Source organism: Hippocampus comes, unplaced genomic scaffold, assembly GCF_001891065.2.
Source record: "Hippocampus comes isolate QL1 unplaced genomic scaffold, H_comes_QL1_v1.1 scaffold39, whole genome shotgun sequence".
Classification (NCBI taxonomy): Eukaryota; Metazoa; Chordata; class Actinopteri; order Syngnathiformes; family Syngnathidae; genus Hippocampus; species Hippocampus comes.
In genome coordinates this window covers 2,454,018-2,479,975 of record NW_017842054.1, presented here as the reverse complement: position 1 = coordinate 2,479,975, position 25,958 = coordinate 2,454,018, and the positions used below count along the sequence as shown (strand labels likewise).

Sequence of the window (25,958 nt, the reverse complement as noted above, 5' to 3'; positions counted from 1 at the left end):
GGGGGGGGGTTACGGGTGTGCTGGAGCCTATCCCAGCTGTCTTCGGGCATTAGGCGGAGTACCCGGAGAAAACCTGCACAGGCACGGGGAGAACCTTGCAAACTCCACACAGGAAGGCCGCAGCCCAGAATCGAACCCGGACCTCCGCGCTGCGAGGCGGACGTGCTAACCAGTCGCCCACTGGGCAGTCTCATGATAAATATTTTCAATTTTGTGGGCGCTAGTGAGTGACTTTTGAGGGGACGTGTTTGTGTGAATAAAATACAAAATGTTACCAATTAGCAAACATTGCTCAGTTTTCAGTCACACAGCGTCCCCTCAAAAGGCGATTAATTAATTAAACTATGAATCAACACGGTCATTTCAAGAGGGACCTTAATGGCATTTGGTGTAAATGCTCTTCTCTCAGCATTCAAATAAAAAGCGGAGCCCGGCAAACTAGCTAGCATCACCTAGCATCATGGGGAATCTGTTGCCATGCGGGTTGAAGGGCAAGCCACTGCTGATAACCGCTCGACATGCTCCACACACTGGTTATCATATTAATCAGTTTCATGGATCACACAATTACGACATTCAAAGTCGCTTTTGAGACTCAAATCGTTTGCCAAAAATAACAGCCGAAGCTTACATTTTAGGCACCATGAAACCATTAAAATCAAGAAGAGCTTGGATCCCCCCCTCGGAGTCCAGCCAAAAAGGCAGCCAAACATGCGCCATTAATCGGTTATCGTCTCTTTCCGAGTTACACGAGTGAAGACATGGACGAGAAGGATGGCGTTAAATGGAAACAAGGGGTAAGGGTGGCACAAAGGGGCTTCAAAACTGCAGGAGTTCAAGGGAACCATTTTGGTGGGGGAGGGTTTTTTTCCCCCCAGACTGTTTATGAGCTGAGATGGAGAGACTAAGTCATGTACAGAGTTGAGGTGTACCTCTGTTGTTCTATTCATCATCTACAAAGTCAGCCAAGAGAGGAGAGAATGTGGCGTTAGTGAGGAAAACGACAAGCAAAATAGGCCTCCATTGTGAGCGGAGGAGCTGAGGAGATCCTCAAAAGTGGCGGCAAGAAATAGAAAAAAAAAAAACTGTCCCGCCCGAGCACGGCCGGGCTGCCTCACCTTGGACTCCACGTCTGCGTTGTGGTCGTTCTGGAGGAGCAGAGCAGCGGCCTTGGTGTCGTCCTTGCGGGCGGCGATGTGAAGGGCCGGCAGACGCACTTTGCCCTTGGTGTCGTTCTCCAGAAGCAAGGAGACCACTTGGTCGTGGCCCTGCTGGAGGGCCACCGCCAGAGGGGTGAAGCCATCCTGCGCACAGGGCCAAGATGTGACGCTTAGACGAAGAGCAAGCTGCCAAACTTGATGCAGAGGAAGATCTGAACCGCTATTGACAGTAGCGCAAGCTAGCATCTAACGAGTTGCTAATGGCTAGCTGCGCAACGGAATGTAAGAGTATATTTGAATAAAATGAGAGTATATAACACCATATTGTTAAAAGTATGAAGTTTCGCGGAAAACATACACCACCTTCCAAATTATTATGCAAATGATATTTTTCTTGGATTTTCCAAAATAGTTTATGCTAATGGGATAAGGGCCATTGGCACAGGGCCAAGATGAAGAGCAAGCTGCTAAATTTGATGCAGAGGAAGATCTGAATCGCTATTGGCAGTAGCGCAAGCTAGCATCTCAGTAGTTGCTCACAGCTAGCTGCGCAACGCAATGTAAGAGTATATGTGAAAAAATGAGAGTAGATAACACCGTATTGTTTAAGTATGAAGTTGCTATATCTAACTGATGATCGCGGAAAATATACACCACCTTCCAAATTATTATGCAAATTATATTTTTCTTGGATTTTCCGAAATAGTTTAAACGATTAGCAGGTAGAATGAATGACGGACTAGCTTTAGCATGTTTGGGGATTTTATTCATTTATTAATTTTTTTTGTATGCTGGCCTCAAGCAGACTGTTTGAGAAGTACGTGCAGTACCTCAGTGGCCATACTCTGGCTGGCGCTGTTCTCCAGAAGGAAGCGGACCACCTCCAGGTGATTCTCCTGGGCTGCCATGTACAGAGGCGTGAAGCCATTCTGCAGCACAAAAAAAGCACGCGCAAGAGAAGCAAAAGCGTCTTGGAATATGCTCTTGTTGAAACTGATTCAGTTCCGGGGTTTGGTCATTGTTTGAGCCATTATAAAAGCGAATGTTTTGAAAATGTCTCAAGGAATATCTGCATCGCTTTGATGATGGCAGAACATTTATAATAATAATAACTACAAAAAAAGAAAAAAAGTATGAAAACCTTGACTTCACCTTGACGTGACAGAGCAGGCAGTAAAATATGACGCCGGAGGCTCTGTGAAAGGTTTGAAGCCTACTGGGCACAAAGCCAGACTGAGCGAGGAGCCTACCAGCTGAGTGATTCCCGGCACGAGATGATCAAATATCATCAAGTGAAAGGGAAGCCACGTCTGGTTTTTTTTTTTTTTTTTTTTTTGCTTCCCTGACTTGTGTGCGGTGTACAACTCACCTGAGATTGTGCGTTGACATTGGCTCTGTTGGTGACCAGCTCTTTGACGACTTCCGTTTGGCCCGCCAGCGAGGCGATGTGCAGGGCAGTGTTTCCTTTCTGGATTACACGGAACCACCACGGGAATGCCGTTAAAGCTCTCACACACCTGTTCCGTGCGCGGGCATGTGTCTGTGTGTGTGCGCAGCCAATTCTGTTTATATCCACGTCGGTATCCAAGTATCCCGGTGACACGCCAGTCACACTGAAGTGCCAAAGGCGTTCAAAGCTCTCCCGGCCTGCTCGTACTGCCAACAATGTGTCACTTCCGATGCCACGCGTCCCGCACAGAAATGAGCCCTTGTCGAGCCTCGGCCGTAAATATGCTCGCGCGAGGTTTTTATGAACCTTGCGCCGTCCCCGTGATGGCAAAATCGACCCCTGTGGATTGCCCCCGCCAGCCACGTGATGGAGTGCAACGTCGCACGAAGGTGACACGTGGGCCTTGTTCTTTCCCAAGGAAATGAGATCACCATGACTGTGAAGGAATGGTTTGTTCTTCGGTCTAACTTGCGTACACACAAACATCCATCCATTTTCTAGACCAGTTGCACCATGAGCATCTATTCTAGCGCAAAGGCCCAAAACGTATACGGCACAAAATACAGTCAAACCTTGATTCAACGTACGCCGCTTACAACATTTAACGTTCACATTTCAATATCTCGATTTCACGTCATACATGTTCCATTTGCCGATTTTGCTTACAACAAACACCTTTATAACATCCACTTCATGATAACGACTCGATTTTTCTCACAAAATAGGGAAAAGGCCTTCGTTATGACGAACCGCAGGAAGCTAACCCCCCGCCGCTACCTATCAATGAACTGTACAGCGCGGGATTCCCCTCCGTTACTTAGCAACACTCCTGATTGACTCTGTTCATCGTGGGACTTCCTGCCGTAACTCACGAAGGCACGGCCACGGTCTGAAAACGTGTCTGGTAAATGGAGGCAAATCCCTGCTTGAAAAAAATACTGGACTCGGAGGGGGAAATCAAAATCTCAGAGTTGAGTGGGCATTTCCTTTTGAGAAGATTGTCCTTCAAAGCCTGACGATGGCTTGATATCAATTACTGATGGGTGAGTGCTGATAACCGATATTGGTATCGGGCCGATACTGATATCGATATCGGGCCGATACCCAAACTAGAAAGTGAGCATTTGGCATCGTTGGTGTCGCGCACGTTGCGCTTGATGAACATCACCATGAACACAGAAGCGTATAAAAATATTAGGCAACGAGAAACAACTCTGTAGCTTCAACCTCCTTCTCAAAGACTGCCTTAAGTAAAAAAATAAATAAATAATTAAAAAACAACGTTGACAGCACACACAATGAATCCCCAAGACCTTCCACTAATCCATCGGACTGCTCGGGGGTAGGGTCACAATTGCGAGGCTTTAATTGGGGAGACGCTCACCTTCTTCTTGAATATTTCATCACATGATGTGTTTGTCAGCACAAGGCTTGTAGCCTGTGGCAGAGAGGCGGAGCGACGCAAGCGGCTGCCAGACATTAATGGGCGATAATATTTCCCCCTCAAAAATGTTTATTAGCGTCAGATGAAAGCGGCTTCAGAAGAGCAGACCCCTCCCATAATGCATACCATTAGGATTTGCTGTTCGAGTCATTAAAAAAAAAAAAAAAATGCACTGTGTCCTCGTTTGTTCTTAAAGCGCATTTAACGCCATTTCTTCAGCAGCGCTGAGGCCGTTCAATGACTTCTAATTCAATATAAATTCCCTTCATCGCCGCCTATGAAGTAGCAGAGACTGCTGCACACTTGCAGCAGCTCGGCACTCCTTCATGCCTTGCAGCCCGTGCACTGATCCAAATGTTGCTCTCTAAATCATCAGAGCCGCATGAGGTGATTGGAGCAGAGCGCGGCTTACCTTGGTCGCCGCATCCACGGCGGCGCCGAGTTTCAGCAGCTCAGCCACAACCTCTACATGGCCCTCTTTCGAGGCCAGATGGAGAGCATTCAGGCCATTCTGAGAAAGGAAACGAGAAACTTGTTAGACCCTTTTTACACCCCCCCGCCCTCCACAAAAAAATTGGTGCTCGTTCGGCGCTAGGGCCAGTTAGTTTGTGCTTAACAAGTTCTTACGAAGAACCTATTCGGTTTTCCACCGGCAAAGAGCCAAGTAGGAGGAGCTACTTACGTCACTGCTGACGTCAATGTTTACCCAAGAGCGCCTACGTTATGCATAATAATAATAATAATAATCATAGTAATCACCGTAAGGCAACTGCTAAGTAAATTAGCATAGCATCGATTATACTTGTATGCAGTATCTTTCTTAATCGTCGTAGAGCAAAACACTGTAGTGAATAAAGGTAGTTCACTTTTAGGGGCAAAAATAGTTTCTTCCACTTTGACATCAACTAGACCAGGGGTGTCAAATTCATTTTTGTCGCGGGCCACTTTGGGGCTATGCCTCCCATCGGAGGGCCTGTTGCGACAGTGGAACTAAATAAATATTTAGAAATTATTACTTGTACACAACAAATGGATGGATTAGCAGTTTTGAAATCAGTCAAATCAACTGGAATCGTTTGTACAATTTTTGTTTCAGTGAGTGTTAACATGTAACAAAATGATTGCAAAATCTCAACGTTATTTATTGAACATGACAATTCGACATTTTGGTGCAGATTTTAGCAAGGATCAGGGAAATTGACACACACGATTTGCTTTTGCGGGCCACAGAAAATGACGTTGCGGGCCGGATCTGGCCCCCGAGCCTTGAGTTTGACACCTGTGAACTCGACAATACAAACAATATATAGTCGCTTTCTTGACCGACTTGAACGTGTTTCAAAAAGTTGAACGATTTTAAAGTCGCCCTTTTTTTCCATTTTTCTGTATGCGGCGCTCAAACCAAAAAGTTTGGACACCGCTGGTTCAGAGGCTTCGATGAACGTAAGAAATTGGATTTTAGAATGTAAGGGGAAGTTGAATAAGCGTGGAAAATCCACCAGCTTGGCCCCTCTGTGTATTAAAATGATCATCGCAAAGTGTGCTCAACTCACCTGATTGCAAATGTTAATCTCGACCCCAGACTTGAGGTAGTCAAGGACCTTTTCAAGGTTTCCAGCCCGGGCAGCTCTCAAGTAACTGGCATTACTGTCAGACTGCGGAGAGGCAAGCAAGCAAGAAAGAGAGAAGCAAATCGTGAATCGAAAATAGAGAACAGTGGACACAAAAATATCCATTTGCATGTACCGGGTCGAACTCGGTCATCGTTGCTCAATGAGCAACGCTAGCGTCCGTCCATTTGCTGTCCGCGCTCCCTTTTCCGCCTTGGCCAGATGAAGATTTAAAAAGCAAAACATCCTGTAGACCGAAGCCATATGGAAGCCAGCAGAGCTCCGGCATGCCGCTTCATCCCAAGCATGCGCGTCCGCCGCCACGTCCCAAAGGACACTCGGCTTCCTTCAAATCCGAAGCGGTGTTTTGATTCCCGGAGGCGCGCGCCTGACACCGAGAGTTCTCGGCTGCAGCCTCCCCCGAATGTGCTGGCCTGCCTCCCAAAACGAGGCTTGTACGTTCAAATAAAATGATGAGGCAAGCATATTTTTGCCCCCTGTCAGAAAATGTGAGCGCGGGAAAGAGGGAGGGGGGGGGTGGACGAGCGGCCAAAAGGAACAGCTGAAAAACCGAAGACGGCGCTCTGCACTTCCGCCACGCTTGCATTTGCCGCGTCGTCAAAGTCGCGCACCTTTTTGTGCGCGGCAGGAGAGCGAGAGAGGTGCGGCTTCATCATAGAGGACCGCAAACCAAATAGGGCTGAACTCCAGAATCTTAATTCAGCTCCAGAACCTGCTCGACAACCGACGGCAAGAGCCCGATCCACAAACAGAATGAGTCAACAAAAGAAACAGAGCATCACGCTAGTTTGTGAATGGAAAATATTTGTCCCCGAGTCATTTCCTGATTACTGAGACCTTTAAACTGAAGCACATATCTCAGCCACTAACGAGAAAAATTGCCCCCCCCAATCCCATCCCATCCCAGAGGACATCTCGGATCTCATGGCCTTTGCAACACCAGACGACCAGCTGCGGAATCTGCTTGTTCAAAGATAATACTGCTTTGTTTTGATTGACACAGAGAGCTGAGAATGTCGCTCTGGTTGAAAGCCAACAACAAGCAGCAAGTCAAGGCGGCTGCAATTAAGGTTTGGTAAAGCATCTGCCATTTTTAAATCCCGAAAAAATGGACAGAGACATAGTTCAAAGGCCCAAGTCATTCACCTGAGCTTAGCGGGTCCCCAACCCGCGGTCCGCGGACCGGTACCGTGCCTCAGCCCATTTGGGCCGCAGAGAGACAGAGGTGGCGAAAATGTGCACGGCTCTAGCCAGTCGGACTCCTCCTAAAATTTCATTTGCAAGTTGCGATAAACGATACGTGAAAGAAGCAGTAAACAGAAAGTAGGAGTAACAAATCGATTAAAAAGCGAAACGCGCAGCATGTGGGCAGCCATGACTTCCGAAGATGAAACGATTTGGACAAGAGAAGTTCCTTCGCTAGCGACGGGGAGGAGGAAGCTGTTATGCGTGCTGATGTCATCAAAAACAAGGCGATGCAAGAACCCCGTTGAGTCATTTGAATAACATTTGCAGTTTCGGCGCTAAGAACTCGTCGGCAGCCACCAGATGAAAACGGCAATCCACGGTGTCGTCTTTTGATCGGTCACATTTGCAAATAGCAATGATGCTAATGCCGGATGTTGGATCATAACTAGCAACAAGTGAAGTGAATACTGTCAGATGTACTCACAGGAAAAAAAATTTTTCTTTTACGGCCAGCTCAGTCACTCCACCTCAACCCAATGGAGCATTTCATAATTTTGGACCTCCTTACATGGAGGTCCTCTGCCTAAAATAGCTGTAATTGCTTCATGGTAGTTCCTTTCTATTTGTCAAACATCTTTTAATTGAAGCTAAAATGTTTGATTTTTATTTTCACATCGACTGTGGCAAAAGCGTCAAAGATATTGTCCAAATACTTAACTATAGCCTTAACTATTGCCTCTCTGGTGACCTCGCGCTATTCTGTCCTCATTCATTGCTTATTAAAGCCAAAGTTTCCCATGCAGGATAACATCTGCGCAGCGCGAGCGTGTGTGTGTGTGTGTGTGTGTGTGTGTGTGTGTGTGTGTGTGTGTGTGTGTGTGTGTGTGTGTGTGTGTGTGTGTGTCTGTCTGCTGGTACAAATCCAAACAGTTGTCCTCCTTCTTACATAAGCAGTCCTGATGCCTGAAAGAAGGCGCTATGCCGTAGCTTGCCTGCATGATCAACAACATGCCCCCGAAGTATAAAGTATGCAAGCAGGTGAGAATGCGGGGGGGTCGCCATTTGCGCCGCCCACCACGATGATGTCGGCCAAACACGTTGAAAGCCGCGTAGCCGCTTATACAGTTAGCTCGCTTAGCTCACGGGGAGAGAACGCCATGCGACAGATCTCCGACAACATGATATTCTATTCTTTTCTTCTTTATGTGACCGGCTTAAGTGGCAGATTAAATAGTTTTAAGTCGCGGATCCGGCGGCGTTATCCCTTAATGCTGAGTGACCAACATGTCGGACGCGTCGCCCTCGGGAAATGTGCCCATCCAAGATGGAGGAGATTCACACAGGACAGGGGGCGGCAGATTTATAAGCGAAATATCGCTAAGCCCCCTCGCAGGATCGGATATTGAAAGAAAATGGCGGCGCGAGAGAGTATAGGTTAAGCCTCAGACGGCGGCGGCGGGAGAAATATGACACACGAGGGCAGGACGTGAAGAGATGAGCGGCGTAGATTTATTTTTAATTGAGCTTGGTGAGTTTGGGGGGGGAAAAAAGTCACTCATTTGTGGGGTAATAAATGACTGAAAATGTGAGACCTTACCATCCCACGTCTGATTCAACAGCGGCCATGTCATCTTCATAAGATTACTGCAACTTCTTTGTCTCAAATAAGATTTTTTTTTTTAATGGAAGCACGAGCAAAGTATGCCTACTGGACATTCTACATTGACATGTCAACTATTGCTCGCGCACGACAGCTACAAACACGAAGTGGATGATGAGTGTCATGACAAAGGATATTCTGGGATGTTCTCATGGTGATGTCATTTGTGATATGCTTGAGCGTAAACATGATCGAGTGCCATGCAGGAAACCGACAGCAAGTCAGAAAAGGCCCGACTGGCGGATGCCGCGAAAAGATTAGCGTGCCCGATCATCCTGAGATGTGGGGTGTGTTAAGAGAGATTTTATTTCCCGGATCTACTTGGAAAACAACCGAGGACAACCAATGCAAATAACTAGGTATGGACCGATGACAAGTTTGAAGGTTTACCGTGATTGTCAAAAGTCAAGGTTTCAATAACTGCTAACACACAAGTCTGTCACCGGTAATGAGCTGAGGGGACTTCGAAGCAGGCCGTCTAGAGTGTGATTGGCAGCTAACAGAGTTGAGTAAAGGAGCCACCTCTTTGAAGTTAATTAGTGCCAGTCGCTCTTTTTTAACTCTCCTTCTCAATGAGCAGAGAGGGTAGGGGCGAGCAGTTACATCTAGAGGAGGAAGAGGGAGAGAGCAAGATGAAAGAGACACTGTAAAAAGATGCAATATGTAATTGCTCTGTTGATTAATGTGCATTGTACTCAAAAAGAAAATAAAATGATGCTAGCGGGTACTTGCTAGCCCTTGGGACAACATGAGTATCTCGTACGCCTGTTCGAAAAATAGCTTCGCAGTGATGGGACACTGTGACTTACTATGCTCCAGTGTGTCAATCTCAGTTCTTAACTGCTGTCTTGTGGCATCTATACACAATTCTACACTTTTTTATTTGAGAGTGGGGGTGGGGGGGCGTAGCTTTGATTATTCATGGAATTTTAATATCTGCAATAGGCTCTTACATGGCTGCAAGCCTTGTGGGGATAAACCTTTCAGATCAGAGATGGAGGGATGGATTTTTAATACTTGGCCCTTTTTTTTGTACAAGTCATAACTGCTGTGTTCTGCCTTCCATTATTCCGGATGCAATTGCACTGCCGACCACTAGATGGCAGCACACCGTTTAGTTTGACGCTGTGTAAATTTGCCTCAAGAAGAATACTGAAAACAGGAAGGACAGCTGTCACTTTAGTTTGTGCTAAAGAATCTTTGAACGCCAAGCCCCTTCAATCCTGCTTTTTACGCCGACACAAAGCGACGGCTGTAAATCGTTGGGCATGATCATTGATGTATAGTGTGAGATGAAAAAAAAAATGGCTTTTTCTTACTGTAAACACAGAGAGCTCCGTACACTGAACAATATTTTTGTGTTATACATTTGTTCTTGCGCTCGCTCAATATAAGTATTTAAATGTTATCTTTATTCTTTTAAAATTGCACTGAAGGACCACTTCATTTAATAATATTGAATAAACCATGTTTGTACAGGCATATATTAAAAAAAAAAAAAAAAAAAAAAAAGATCTCTTCTTGTTTTGAGGCTGGTATGTGGCATGACAAAGGCGCGAAACCGCCAAACGTGCGTGCAAACAACACGCGGACAAACAGACACGGAGGGTCGATGTCATGTGCTGACGATTCTGGTTGAGCGGAGAGTCTTTCGAACTAGCGGGGGACCGGCCGCAGCGCTTGTATTGTTTCACTTGATCCCTCGCCGTCCTGACTAAACAGAAACCACAGAGCAGAGCTCCAAAAAAGCCCGGGGCGCCCAGCGGCAGGCCCCAAAAGGTGTCTGGTGCCAAACGCCTTTGCAAAGCTCACACTGTTATTTCTTCTCATATCACAACTTGCGATGAAACTCAGCAAAAGTTTGGGTTTTAAAGTTCACCGCTCGGTTCACAGGCTGCACAGGAAGGGAACAAAACACAAAGCAAACTTCAAAGGAAGCGGCGTCGGCTTAGTTGTTTCTTTTTAGGAAAGGACAACAACGTCAACATTTTTCCAAACTCACTCGTTGGGCAGTTGTGGATTATGAGCAGATTGGGTTTCTTTTACCCACCATGATCTTGGGTTTATTATTTTGACCAGGCAGATTTGGTGAAAGATTGGTCACTGAAGCTGCTCACCATTTTAGACTGTCCCGTTGTGTCATGAAATGGATGAAAATGTAACAAATGGGTCCAGTTTCAGGTTCTCACAATTTGGACAATGGGATAGGGGTTGAAATCCCGGCAAGGATCAACATTTGGGTCCCTGAGCAAGAACGTTGACGCAAGGAGCTGATTGCAAGCTACTGCCGGTCCTTGCCGGATAAAAATCAGTGAGTTGTGTTGAACATATCGTGCGTGAATGTTGCTTTTTCCTCTTGGTGGAAAATGTTGAGAATGAAATGAGTTTGATTTTTGTGCACAGCTGTACTGGTAACCTGGTAACCCAATCCTGGGTAGCTTTAACTCATCAGCACGGGTAGCTTTTTGACCCCTTTTGGATCAAAATCTTGACCCATTGTCAATCCTCAAACCAATGCGCTTGGTATTAAAAAACAAAACAAAACAAACAAAACAAACCCAGCATTGGCTCAGTCTCTTTTTGACCCAACGCTGGGTTAGCTATTTGACCCAATCAGGGTCACTTGTAACCCAGCAGTTTTAAAACCCGAACAAAATATCACAACCAAGCACACTCAAGGACCACAATATTAGGTACACCCGCCAGCTGGACTGCAACTGACTCCCAGAGCTGCAATGAATGCCGTGTTGCATTTTCAAGGTCGTCGCAAGTTTGGGAAAGACAAACGAGCGGCGTTTACTCACACGCATTGCCAAGCCAGCACCTTCCTCTACAGCCATCTTCTCTCACTGTTTACACTCTGTCGCTTTCTCTCCTCTCTGAAGAGGAGTGAAACCTGAACTATACCCCTCCGCCGCCACCCAAGAGCAGACCAGCCGGCCCACCAGCCCGTCACCGGTCGGACACTCATCCCAAACCTCGCGGGCATCCATCCCACTCGAGCGGCCACGAGTGCCGTCAGATTGGAAAAGAACACAAAGAAAAGGTGCTTTTTGCATCGCGGCCGAGTGAGGCATGGAGAGAGCGGAGGAGGTACACACGAGGAGGATGCTGAGAGAGTCTCGCTGGTGAGTAAACAAAGCACCACAGCAGTCTCCGTTCTGCAAAAAAAGAAAAACTAAAATCCCCCCCTCCCTTCCATCCCCCAATCAGGTTAAACCCCGCACCTTTCAAGCGTGGAGGGAACACCCACCCTCCCCCCCATGACTTACCATGACAGCGACGGATTCTCCCTCCTTTTCCGCCTCCTTGCCTTTCTTCCTCACCTTCATTGACTCTGCAGCAGCAGCAGGAGGAGGAGGAAGAGGAGGAAGACGATGGGTCTTTGTGGTCCCGGATAACCGAGGCTTGCGAGACCAGCGTGTTGGAAATAGACCCCGGTGCAAAAAATCCGTAAGGCAAAATGACTACGGCGGGATGTGTCACTCCACTCCACCCACCCACGTCCATCCCTCCCAGCCGTGATTTAATGATCCCACCCACTCTCCCTCGTTCCCTCCCACTCTCGCTGCCTCCCTCAGCATGCGCCTCTTTGTCATCCCGCTGATCAGCCCTTTTCTCCCCAACAAAGACCACGCGTGCATCTGTGTGTCCGGCACGCTAGCGCTACCTGGACTCAGCAAGTGGGAGCCATCTGAGTGATTTCTTTTGGGGGGATGATGTTTTCTCACAGCAAAAAAACGACAGTAACAGTAGATGCTTTCATGTGGGGTGTCTACCCTCCCCCTACCCCACCCGAAAAACAGTCAATGGGGACACTTTAACAGGAGGATTAGGAGGGCTCGCTCTCTGGTATTGGGGACACCCCCCTCCCCCCCACGCACCCCCCACACACCACTACTGTCCTCCCACCTCTCATCACCACAGAGATGCCGACAATCAGCTCACCCCGTAGCAAAAGGCACTCAAATTCACGTAGATTGCAAAAAAACTGGAACAGCTTCTTAAAACTGTCACGATCCAACATTTTTAAGAGTGATTATTCTATCGATGACACTGGACAGCAGCAGATTTCAATCACAGGTGGCTTTAAATTTGCCCGAACATATTTTTGAGGCCGATTTAAAAGAAAAAGTAATATTCTTCATAGTTGATAAAGACCTGTGGGTGTTGTTGCATGATCTGTCTGCATGTGTTGCTGCACTATTTGTGTGCAAATATGAAACGCTTAACGGGTTATAACAACTCGACACGAATGCGATTCATGAGCCAGTGTTAGCACTATGCTAGTGCTGATTTTAAAGCTAGGTTCCGTGGTTGTTTTAAATACGCAACATGTAATTGACTTCTTGTCTGTTTTGTTTGACAGTGAGAGTGGCGGTGAAGAGCTTGACTCCTTTTTTTCGAAAAAGTGGTCAGGCCCTGCTGCTTATTATTGAGTTGACTATCACCAAATGGCTCTTGTATCGACAAAAACAGACCCAAGGATGACTTGGAGTTCAAAAAAAAAAATCAAGTGACCCGTATCTCAAGGCTCCCCTGTAATGACGTGACTTGCTTTGCCTTAAGTGAAAGTACAAAGGTAAAGCTTGTAATGAACTTCAAAATACATTTTTACTGTTATCGTTTTAACACCCCACCCCCAAAAAAAATCATCTGTTGCTCAGGAAGATTCTAATCAATTCAACAAATTTTACATTACATTTACTTGAGTTAGTTGAGTCCTGACAGAAAGAGAAAAAAAAAATCATCCCACCTAAATCCAATCATCAACCCTACGTCTGCCATCTCGAAAGAATGAACCCAACCTTGGGCCAAAGTAACCCAATCTGCTTCAAATCGTAACGAAATGCACCATCGCTTAATGGTTGTTGACCTTTTCGCTTGTACGTGCTGCATTATCTGTTGGGCCCATCACTCATGCACTCCCGTGTTCCAGTGGAAAGGCGCCGCTTGCATCACGGGTACATTTCAGCGCTCTTAGTCAGCGCGAGTGTGAGACATTTGGAAGGAGACTGCGAGCTGACCGAGGGAGCCGCAGATGCTCCGGACTCCCGAGGAGGCGTCTTGGGCGCGTGATTGGTGGTTGGCAGCCTCCCCCCCTCCCCCTCCTCCAACACCCTTCATGCTAGCGCTGCAGTGAGCAGCCTTGCTTGTATTTGGAAAAAAAATAATAAAAAAGGAAAAAGAATGCAGCATTGCCATGGCGACGGGGGAAGGCCACAGCAGAAAAAGACGACTTCTGAGGAAAACGATGTGTTTTGACTCCGTGCTCGTACACTCCTGCTTAGACCTTTGATTCCTTCCGGCTGCCGAGAGCATTTAGTGAGATTTATTCTGGTGGTTGGTTGGGCTGAACGATTTGGGGAAACAATTTCATTGCTGTTTTTGTCAAAAACGCATTTTAAATGCGATTAGAATGCATTATTTTAGGAAATTTGAATATTTTTATGCCGAAACTTTACCCGTTTTTTGTTTTTTTTTTTGCTGTCCTGTATTTGTTTGCTCATTTTTTTGTTGTTGTTGTTGTTCATCTAATTGAATGACGATTACAAACAGTTGTCCTCAGTCTATGAGGGATGGGTGAGTACATTACCAGGTATCAGCATCAGGCCTTTGTCTTATTTGAAGGTCTCGGGTAATCGTGGAAGCTGCCGATACCAATATTTCAGGCGATCAAAATCTGACGTCCTCCTCGGCTGTACTTAGCACTTTTTTTAAAATGTGTTTTGCGCTTTATGTTGGTGTCATTGACTGGCAAAATGTGTTCCTTCCATTAAAAAAAAAAGTGTTGCTCAAGTCAATAAAATTGAATCAAAATCGATATATGCATTTTGTATTTTTTGTGGCAAAGTTCTGGCATGAAAATGTACATACCCTCAGAAAATGCCTTAACTCTCATTTGTGTTCAAAAACGTGATCCACGCGCACCGAATTCCACCACGGCAATGCAATCAGATCGCGCACAAATATTTCTTGGAAGGAGCGTTTTGCTGCAGGACTCTTCGCGGCTTGTCACAACCTGCCTCTAAATCCAACGGCTGTGTCCGCCTGCACTAATCCGCTCTCTCTCATCACACAAAAGACAAGCTCGACCATCTCGGGTGGAGGGGGGGGGGGGGGCGGTAAAGCATCTCGCCCTGCTCAATCTGCATGCGGGCTATCAGAATGAGTGTGTGTGCGCCTCACGCGCACACACACACATACAAGATTTACTGCTTCTGCTGCACGGTGCTCGCTCAAGGACATGGCTTCCCTCCCGTCACCTGGGACTCGAAACCATCGGGGAGGGACAAGAGGAGGACGAGGCGAGGAAGCCGCTGAGGGAAGGCGAGCAGACACGTGCCGGCATGTACATGCTGGTTGACCTCAGATTTGTTGACGTGTAAAAATAATTTAGAGCAATTTTTATGGGAGATGAATAATTTATCAACATGCTGTAGCCAATAAAATACTGGAGGGGCTCAACTGGGGGCTATAGCCCCAACGAGCCCCGGCCTAGCGCCATCCCTGTTGAAGTTGGACAACGTTCAGTTTCCTGGATTGCATTTCATCCATGCAGCCATTTTCCAATCCCAATTATCCTGTTTAAGGTTGAAGTTGAGCTGGGGTGACATTCCACCTGACAGGTGGGATGAAGGAGGGAAACATAGAAAACATGCAGGGAGGGGGCCAAACAGACGCTCAAACTTTGGGGGCTTCCGCCAGATTTTTTTTAAATGCAGAAAGCAGCCAGAGTAGCTGGTGAACTCCAAATGCAAGCGCATCACAATGAATTTGGCGGCTAATCCGACTCCAGCCCCCGACGTCGCCCACTAGGCCACGCCCCTTAAAGGCAACCATCCGACACAACCGTCGTGTGGCACATAGAGGAATTACACTTGGAAGAAAAATAAATGAAGCATGGATAAGACGGCGGTGAGAAAGTAGCAGTGAAATAAATGAGCTCAGAGAAAATGGTGAGTTGGCAGAGATGAGGGTTTTTTTTGAAGGGGATGTTGAGGTTTATCTGGCATCAAGTCAACGTGATGAGTCCTCTGAGAGCATTCGACAGTCAAACACTGGACTCTGGTGGTCACTTTGGACATCACAGGCCGCTGACCGGCAAATGCCATGCTCAGCCACCTTGGCTTTTTTTTTTCCCTTCACTCAACTTCACTTAATAAGATAAGATAAGATAAGAAAACCTTTATTAGTCTCGCAATGATCGAGGACAGAACCAAAAATGCAGCAACCAAATCAACTGCTCTATGTTGAACACGCATCGTAGGGATGGAGACCAAGCCAAATCTTTGCGAGAGGTGCGAATGAGCTCCTCCTGTGTTTTACACCCCACCATATTGATTCGTGAAGCATTTACGATTTTCATCATGTGTTGTAATTTTATTTCAGAAAAAAAAATCCACCTGTTGCTTACCCTAACCCTCCATACATCAGTGTTACTAAATATATGACTATATTACATCTCATATTATTGTTGTTATGATATCTTCATGAAAAAAAAGATGTGTGGAGACAAACGAGGATGGATTTAGAATCAAGACAAAACAAACAAACCTAGAACCGTTGCCTTGCATCTCTGAAATGTCAAAATGAGCGGACCAGTGTAATAATTCAAATTATTGTTTTGCTCATAAAGGTTACATGGAAATTAGATCATAGTAACTATTCACTAGTTCTTCAAGGTTAACAAATGAAATGACAACTGTCTTGATGGTGAAACGTTCAACACAACTGAACGGTACTTGGCTGTAATTCCATCTCTGACCACCAGTGGGAGCCCACAGCCCACTAGCGCCAATATATTAACACGATACAGTATATTCAAGATGTCGATTGTGATTTTTGGAGTGAGCAAAAAAAAAAAAAAAAAAATCAGAATTGAGCATCATGCCCCGCAGTGTGAACTTCGCCTTTGAGAATCACTGAAACAGATGGCACCCATGGCCACGCACTTCCTGCGGTAACATTGCAGTGTCTCTCGAAATCTTCTCGAAACGCCAAAAAAATAGCTTTGGGCCGAAGCGAGCTGAGGGAAGAAGTGCGCTGACCACATTCAATGGACCTTTGGCAGGTATGGAGCACCAGACTGGGGCCATCTGTCCCCCCCCCCCCCCACATCCCACTACACACAAACATGCACACATAAAAAACAAACACACGCGCACACACTCACCAGTGCGCAAAGCAAACACACGCGTGGCGGGTCAACATGCTCAATTTCGGGAACGTGTTCTCATCCATCTGACGCCAGGCCAAGGACAGAATGACGGCATTGGGGAGAAGTGAAGGCGCTCGGGCGCACGACATGATCAATAAGGGCAATATCTTGGCGAAAATGCAACAGCAAATCGTTTTCAATAAATACCTCTACACAACAGATTTTCACCGGGCGTGCCCGCATCGTATTCCTGCCGGTTCATTGTTTCATCTTTGCGAAGGCATATTTTTGAACACAGCTCTTGTTTTGGCTCGCCTTTAGTGCGCCAAATGTTGTGCCTGTGTGTGAGTATTCACATGATCATCTTTTTCGTTTTGGGTGTTAAAAGTCAAGCTAATAGCTTGTGGCAGGTGGACGTCGCCTTCGTGCACGACAGACAATTTATATTGCGGGCGGCAGCACTTTTACTTTAAAAGCGGAATGGCCACGCCGCACTTAAAATCTATGAGTGACACTATTGTGAGGCCACCCCGCCGCTGACCGCCCTGCATGAGGACGTGTTGGCTGACCCTCTCCGACACCACGTGTCCAACCATCATCACACGAACTCTTTTGGCCCATATTTTCAAATGATACGAAAGATTAATAAAAATACAATAAAATGATAGCAAAGAGAGCGATCACCGTTGTGGGGATAAATGCAGTGAAAACCGTTCGACAGAACAACAGACAGAAGAACAAACAGAGCGCTAACGGTAGCTATCGGATGATACGGATGATAGCTAGCAAGAAACGAAGGAGGGATTGACCGATACGACATACAACCATACGACAATACTGTCAAACCATGAAACCGACAATCGACGTGAAACAATACAATCGACAACAGAATGGCGGACAGATTGAGAGACGACACGGTGACAAAGATTCAAATTCAAAAACTAACGTGAGGTGGAATGAACAACCAACTGAATAAATGAACAACAGAAACAACGAAAGAACGACAGAACAAAGAAGAGGGTTTTTAAATAATATTCAAATAATAGTGATCGTCAAATTAAATTGGTCAATGACAAAAGCGCCTCTTTATTTTGTACGCCTGTGTTTGTTTTCCCTCGTAGCGCATTTAAGCTTTTACACGCAAGGTCCCACCAAAAGTCCGCTATGAGTGTCAGCGCAGCTGACGCACAGCTGACAGCATGCCCGTCAGCAACACACACAGACACAAACACACACACTCTTATACAAACACGGACTCCATGACAGCCACCTTGTCAGCAGCAAACGCCACCACCAACTCGTCAAACTCAAAATTGTTTTGTCTCCGTGCGTCACATTCAAACGACATGCTGACCGCTAACAAAAGTGACATGCTTAGGACACAACTTTGAAACAACTCTCAATCTGTGCTGGACAATTAGCGAAAATCAAATGATATTCGGGCTCTCAAAGGGTAAGCTAAAACCCGAGCTAACACGTGCTATAGAAGTTAGCATTTCTTCGCATAGGATTCACATGCGAAGTTTGTGAACTCCTGGCGAGGCCAGCAAGCTCGGCGCTAAGCTGCTGTAGCGTCAAATGCGGGCTAGCCCCTCCCTGAATTAATGTTCTTGCCTTGAGGGGTAAACATTAACGACGTGTTCAAGCAGAGCACATAGCATAGCGTCATTAAACCACAACTAGGCTCACTCTCCAACGGTTGGCTAGTCCAGTCCAAGAATACCTTTTGGTCACTGCAGATTTATTTCAGCGAAACTCATTTTCATGCTAGCATAAATTTGACATCTGGGAGGAAAAGAGTGTTGATAATTTCAATCAATGTCACGTGACGTACCGATAGCACCCTACTCTTCCGTCCTTCAGTATGTTATGTTCCCTGACAACACGTTTGGCAATTGAAGCGCTTTGTGAATAATTCAACTGACGGCACGGCATTTATTCAGCGCATCCGCAAAAAAATATAGCCAAACGATCTGCGCAAAGGCCTGTTTTCATCCCTCGTGATCACATAGCTGCTGCAAAATCAAAAATACCAATCCCACCTCACAGCTACGATCAACCTTTTCCCCGTCAGATGCCATTTTGCCGGATTAGTTCCCGTTGCACGAGGCCCGTGCGTGCTTTTAAGGACGCGCAACTCGAATGCTGTGCCGGCCAGCAGATGACAAATCTGATTATTTCACCGCGCTTTGTACTTCTTGCGATGGCGCACATAAAACACCACGGCCACGCTGTGAAGGTGAAAATAATTTTGTATTAGAAAAATAATTCAATACAAATATGAAGGGTAGCTTTTCATGGTAAATTACCCCTTTTTAGGGTGCAATGGATTTTTTTTGGGGGGGTGGTTGTTTGGTTTGTTTGTTGCCTTTAACATAAGAAGCACATATACACCCAATGTGTTATGAGAAAGCTGCACATTAGGCCTATAGTGCTTCACATTTTGATAATATTTGTTTTAATACAGGAAAAAAAAAGGTCATGCGGGGTTCAAACAAGGTACTTTCCATTTGGTCTGGGGAGTGTCTGTGCTTGGAATTTCATGTGAGAGCAAGGTGCAGGATGCTGAATATGTTCTCCCTCTCAACACCCCAACCACCCCCACCCCCTGCACCCACGCCGACTTTCTCAATCCTCCCCCAAGCCGGCAACAACGCCACGGCCATGCGCGAGCACCGACTGTGAAGAGGTGTGAGTACCATCGATCTGTCCTAACGCAGAATATTTTCTTCTGCACCACCGTCTACTCAAGGGGGGGCCAACACTAGGCCCTTCCCCGAGGGGCTGAAGTGCTGCTAAAATCAGAGATACATTTAAAAAAAAAAAAAAACATTGGTGGTGAAATTACAACATGAATGTGACCGCTGGCTGGCTTGAATGAATTTGCAGTTCAGTTACAGAGTGGCGGGCTGCATTATGGTTATTATCTGTGCCTGCGACATCAGAGTGGCAGGTGGTTAAGTGGGGCGAGGTGCCGGGACATGGCAGCGTGGTGGCGGGGGAGCAAAAAAAGAGAAAGAAAATTGTAATTATCAAGCCCAGCAGGCGCGAGTCCCAACGGGGCAGACCCAGGGGTGCGCGAGGGCGTGTGCGTAGAATGAGCTTTATCTCGGCGCATCACCGCCCATTCATGCGTGCGCAAACATGCCACGGTGGCAGACTTCAAAAATGGAGAAAAGATTATATTACTGTATCATATCTGAAATTTGAAAATAGATATAGTAAGCAATTGTGGGGTTTGAAATAGCCCGTTGGAGCGAATGACCTTCGCCACAGGAACAGATTTGCCTCCATGTGCACGTGCAGCGAAATAAATGAGAAGACGGCCATGTGGAAAACGTCCTTTGCCGTATTTCAGTTGTTCAGTTCGAAAAGCCAAACTTAAAAGGGATCAATTTTCGTGCACTCTAACCGTGCGCGGTGGTGGATTTTTTTTTACTTTTGGTGTTTTCGTAGACGGTTGCAGTCATAAAGAGGCGTCTGCACCGTTGTGGGAGTGAACACTCCACTGAAAGCAGCTCCACTCAATCGCTTTAAATTCAGCGCATGCCGGAGTCCATCCAGAGGATCGAAGCTCGCAACGGAGGTAAATTTATAAGGACTGTCTATAAAACGAGAGCCCGCAGACTCATCACACAATCTGTGACACGTTATAATTTTACTTTTCACACTTTTGATGGTTGTAGCTTACAGCGAACAAATCCCCAATTTCCCCACCTCAAGAATTTAGAATATGACAATAGAAGCAAGCAAAATGATTTTAAATATGGAACCCATGTCAGAATTGGCCGTTTTCACTTTTCGTATTGAACTAAACGAAAATGTCCGCCATATTCTTAATCGATTGAGCTGCACCTGTACAGTCAACGGAGCGACCGAGGTTCCGATTCCTACCCGACTGGCATCTCTTGCGTGCCTCATTGGGTCTCGCGCTTGCCTGATATGCTCCTCTTTTCGCTCCATCTTGGGCTTCCCCCCTCCCTCGCCACATCTCGTCGCCATAATGACATCGTTACAAAGTACAGCCGTCCTCATTAGCATGTGTTAATCATGTCAAGGTGAAATCTACGTAGCAACAACGAGGAGAGAATGTCGTGAACATTTTGTTTCCACACCTTCAGTACAAATTTGGGTTACCTCGCCCCTGTCGGGCTCTCTGCAATTCCTTAGCATGTGAAAGGATGAAAAGGAAGCTACACGAGATATTTAATGTTCAAATTGAAAAACTTTATTGGTTTTGAAAATAATCACACACTTCGAATTTTTTTTTTTTGGGCTGCAACACGTTCGTTCCCCAAAAGATGGGTCACCGTATTACATCACCTTTTCTTTTAACATCCGCCGGTTCCGAAATCAGGGCAAGCACGTCATCGGACCGAACACGAGGACTGAGGACTCACGTGGCGCCGAGGAGGAGGACACGCAAGAAAAGACACCTCTCACCTTCAAATGACCTTTAGGCTTACCATCTCTCTCTCTCTCTCTCGCTCTGTATTCATGCTTATCTACTCTCTTCTTCTCTGTTACTTTTCCTTATGACTGACTCTTCAATGCACTCACGCCACTGCAACTGGAAGACTCGCACAGGTGCCAAGGGACCCCAAAAGACAGGGATCAATAATTACAACAATCCTTTGAACAAGATGTGGTTGCCCCCTTCTCCTCCCTAGAGAACATGTCGCATGTGAACAATAGAAGCCTGCAGATATGTTCATCTTTAAGCCATCACAAACCCAACATAGGGAGTGTATTTCCAGCTTGATCACATGATTCATGAACCTCCATCTTTTACGTGCTGCTTGGGCGAAGGAAGTCGGCGCGACAAATAGGAGACAAACATATTCGATGGCTTCTGCCCACCGAGTCTGACGTCTGTTTATGTTTCCCTCCTCGGGGCAAGAGCGCTCTTCCGCTTGCCACTGTTGCCAACGGGATCGAGGGCTGACGTCCAATTTAAACTCTGCCGTTCTCCGACTCGGAGTCATTCCAAAGTCGAGCAAACACACAAGGTCCGATAAATATCTCGGGAAAACGTTGACACAGGAGACACACACTGCATAAAGCGAAAGATGCCGTATCTCAAGAACTGGAAGAGCTTCAGACTCGCTTTTGGGACTAAAATGTCCACAATGGCCATATTTGGTTTAGGCTGTGAGACATTTATATGTCCCAAACCAAAATCCAAAGTTACAGCTTTAGAGCTTCAGACTCGCTTTTGGGACTAAAATGTCCATATTTGGTTTAGGCTGTGAGACATTTAAATGTCCCAAACCAAAATCCAAAGCTACAGCTCCGAAAGCTTTTGTTCCCCCTCTCCTGAGTCCATGAAAGTACCCACGTGCAGTATCTCATGCGCTTGGTATCAAAATATCCACAATACCAAACAGGAATATTCCATTGTGGTACTGTTATAGGGCTTCGAACCAATACAGTTTGAGTTCTATTTGAGGGGGCAGACATTGTGGACTTTGATGCTGCCATCTTGGAATTTTGTGCGGCCGGTGATATTTTTGAAAAGAGGCATTTGAAGAGGAGATCACATCAAATGGAAAGAAAGGAATATGGAAAAAGAAAATAAGAAGGGACTCACCAATGGAAAGGAAACTTGGACAGCCCGACCTCAATTCTGCTTTTACGAAGGCCTTTGATTGGGATCAAATCAAAATTCAAAGTTTGAACTCAACCTTAAACCTATTTTCAGACCAAATCAATTAAGCTGTAACAAATTAAATAACTTGGCCCCCGAAATGTAATTTTCCCATTGGCTGTTGTTCTTTCTGTCCAAAAGTTGGGCACGGCAGGGGGGAGAAGTAAGCTTAGCATTTATCCTTCCGCTTAGGGCGCTCTCTCTGGGACTCCTGGCTCGAGTAAATGTCATTACAAGGGAAAAAAAAAAAAAAAGCTGCTTATAGAGTTTGTGTAACGGCGCACGAGGGCTTTCCCATTCTCATGAGCATTTTCACAAGCTAGCCATCAAAAAAAATAATAAATAAATGCAAGCTAAGTGGAGGCAACATGCAAAAAAATTGTGTTCAGTAGGATTTTGGACCAATTGTATTTCAAGTTGGATATTCCATACCCCATACAAACACCCCCCCCAACGACAACTGACAAATTCACTCACTCACTCTGCTCCTCAGCCAATGGATGACTTTGCTCTGGAGCAGCATCAGCCGCGGAACATTCGGAGCTAATAATAAGCCAAGTCAAGGTGACATAATGGACTAAGTGCTTTCAAGTAGGACCTGACAGACATGTTTTTTTTTCTTTTTTTGGGGGGTGGGGGGGGGGGGGTTCAGATTCCAATTCCAATGTTTTAAATCAACTGTTTTTTTTTTGACGAGGAGGGAATAATAATAATAAAATAATATGTCAGCTAAAAATGAGCCGATTTTGCAGATTTTAAAGTCGTCAAAGGCCCTAATTTAGAGGACAGGCAGTGATGAATAGGGGAGGATGTGTATCTGTCATTTGACTACAAATGAAAGGTCTAATGTACACGTGCACATCACAGCGGCATGGAAAAAAAAAATAGGAAATCCACACTGGTCTTGATTTGGACAGCAAAACTTCCAGAAACCTTCCAGTAAATTATTATTCCGGGGGAATTTTGTCAATGTGATTTTTACTTGTTCTCAAAACACTTTTATCCAAATCATCTTTTCCCATTGGAATGAATGGAAATGTCACTAATCCATTCCAGCCTTTCCCCAAAACGCAAAGGTGAAAGCATATCTAACCGTTACAATGTGTCTACAAACTGTCTACATGTGTTGCTACATCGGTTGTATTCAATGCACCGCTTAAACGGTTACAGCGTTCGTTACCTTGAAGCTAGCGGACTGAAAGCCTAAGGTAGGCAGTTGTTTTTAGTACACAGATGTCATTTTCTTTTTTGTCGATTTCGTTTGACCTCTGTCTCGTGCTCAGCTGGGATAAGCGACCCAGTCACAACATCGGCATCAATATAATGAGCTGTGCCCGATTGTTGCCCCATATTAAGATAAAAATGCTCACTTCTTAATACGAGGGCAATATCAGGGTTCCGCTGTACCTAATGTAGTGGCCGGTGACAATGATGAGGGCCCTTGATGACTTGTTCCCTTGTTGTCTATGCTGAGGTCAAATAACATTGGCAGCAGCATAATTTAAAACCGAGGCACCCCCCGCCCCCCACACTCGCACCTCCCGGGCACAGAAGAGTACAGTAAATGTCACCAACAGGATCCCTCGCGGTCAGCGGCTGATTCCATGCGACTCGATAGTAGTGACAACTGCGTCAAGCGATGGTTACGGGTAAGCATCGGTCATGTCTTGTCACCAAAATGTTTGCGTTTGGAAAGCTGTGTGAGCATTATTTTGGTTTAAAAAAAAAGAAAAATAAACACTCCGACGCATTCGATATCAAAGATATTGGATATATGCGCAATTGGACTTGATGATGATGGCGATAATAATAATGATTCTTGACATCCATCTTCGGGGCTTTGTTCTAGTGCACCGAAACAAGGTTTTTGTTGAATTTATACAATTTTATTTTTGTCCACACATCATTTTATTTTTCCAATGTACATTCTTTGGCGTACTTATAAGCTACCAGTGAGGCAATAGAGTCTGAACACGTAAGAAGATTTAGTCTACTAGGACATCACCCGTCAAACAGGTCTCACCACTAGTGCCATTTTTGGCCTTTTAGTCTGCAATTAAATCCTACTGAACAAGTAATCCTACTCGTCCCATCTAGTAGGAACGTGTGTCACACACTAGGAGACTCGCGGACCCTCAGCAGCACTCATAGTCTTGCGTCACGAGTAATATTTGGTTGTCCCTTTCGCAAAACTCTTCTTCTACTGAGCAGATATGTTGTACAGTCATGGCAAAAACATGATTTGTCGTTCTACTCGTTTGCTGAAATGTCCATCTAGCGAAGACAAAGAGCGTGGACCAGTGCATGGACCGTCAGCTGGTCATTAAAGGGGCGGCTGTCCGTATTGTGTACGAGGAGGCCCCCACGTGCTTCCTCTCCATCCTACGAAAAGCGCGCTCATCAATAAATCAGCCGCAGATGCATTATACATGGCTGTCTGTGCATCACAAGCGCGCTCGCGCACACATATCGACACAGAACGAACCTGCAAAAACAAATCCACTCAGCACTCTCGCTCACAAAATCAAGTGCAGCGGGAATGGATTTTGCCGCTATTATTATCCCATTCAACGACATCTGTGCGTTTTTTTTTTTTTACCCCCCGGTGATTGAAGTGCGTTCTAGCCAGGAAGTCATGTCTCAACCTCTGAGAGGACACCCACAGCAACAGTACAACAATGCTTTAAAATGACAATTGTACAAATATTTGTGGACCCTCCATGTCTATCAAAGGACAGCGTGCCAGCAGCCTGATAAGAAGTTTTCAACTTATTACAAACGTGCTTGGTGCGCTTTGACTTGGACTTGAGCAAATCAGCTTGCAAAGGATTTGTGAGGGGCCACTTCAGATTGCTGCAAATCAACTTGGCTTTGTGCACACCCACAACGGCGCAAAATGCCCATTTTACACTACGCCAAGTTACATGCATCCGCAAAAAACACCAAAATGCTAGTCTGGAAAAGAGAGACCTCTAATTTGATTGCAACCTCAGACAAAATTCGGCAAAAAATAATCAATTGCGCCATGAGGCTGTCTCGCTCATTTTTGAGGGCGCGCGACCTATTTTGGCAACAGTTTGGGAAACCCTACTTGGATGAACACATGAGAACAGTAACAATCAGAAGAGAAGAGCGCGCCGCCACCCGCGCACACACTCAAGGTCAGTATTGAATTGAAACGGGCAGCGTGGCATTCAAGCAGAGGGTCCACATTATATAATTGGCAAAGACGTGTTGAGATGGACACGTGTGTGCTGAGGTGACCTCCAAGCGCACCTGATATCAAGACTTCCAACACACACACAGAGCAGAGCGAGAGAGTCACGCTCCAGTGATGCCGCCGTCGCCGCCGCCGCCGCCGCCGAGCAGCCAGCCGGCAGCGGGCCCGCTCCTGCCGCTTTACCTTTCTCTTCTGCTCCCGGGACGTGGCTCTCCTGCTCTTCCTCCGCTTCTCCTTCTCGTCCTCCAACGCATTCACATCCACTTCCCCCCGATTCTTCTTCAGCTGGGAGGCCGCATGAGCCATGATGGCCGACGGCGCTTGCAACACGCGCGCCTCACCTGAGGTCCCGGAGAAGTTAGACGACGGGGGCCGCGGGGGGACAAACCCGGGAACC

General features: G+C 46.1%; 1 protein-coding gene across 43 annotated transcripts in view; it reads right to left on the bottom strand.

Annotated features, from left to right (window-relative positions):
- The window catches only part of ank3b (ankyrin 3b), a 74,691-nt gene extending 48,767 nt beyond the window's left edge, over positions 1-25,924 (bottom strand). For 27 of the 43 annotated variants that reach the window (XM_019860016.1, XM_019860018.1, XM_019860033.1 and 24 more), the window contains exons 1-7: positions 25,745-25,924; positions 5,608-5,709; positions 4,467-4,565; positions 2,530-2,628; positions 1,991-2,089; positions 1,119-1,304; positions 933-953 (exon numbers count right to left, since the gene is read on the bottom strand). In XM_019860016.1, coding sequence (XP_019715575.1) covers positions 933-953; positions 1,119-1,304; positions 1,991-2,089; positions 2,530-2,628; positions 4,467-4,565; positions 5,608-5,709; positions 25,745-25,867 — 729 coding nt within the window. In that variant the 5' untranslated portion in view covers positions 25,868-25,924. Of the gene's footprint in view, positions 1-932; positions 954-1,118; positions 1,305-1,990; positions 2,090-2,529; positions 2,629-4,466; positions 4,566-5,607; positions 5,710-5,800; positions 6,173-11,337; positions 11,402-11,805; positions 12,041-25,744 lie in introns of those variants that run through there. The other 16 variants (XM_019860021.1, XM_019860039.1, XM_019860067.1 and 13 more) reach the window with 7 other exon arrangements.
- Positions 25,925-25,958: the final 34 nt, after the last annotated feature.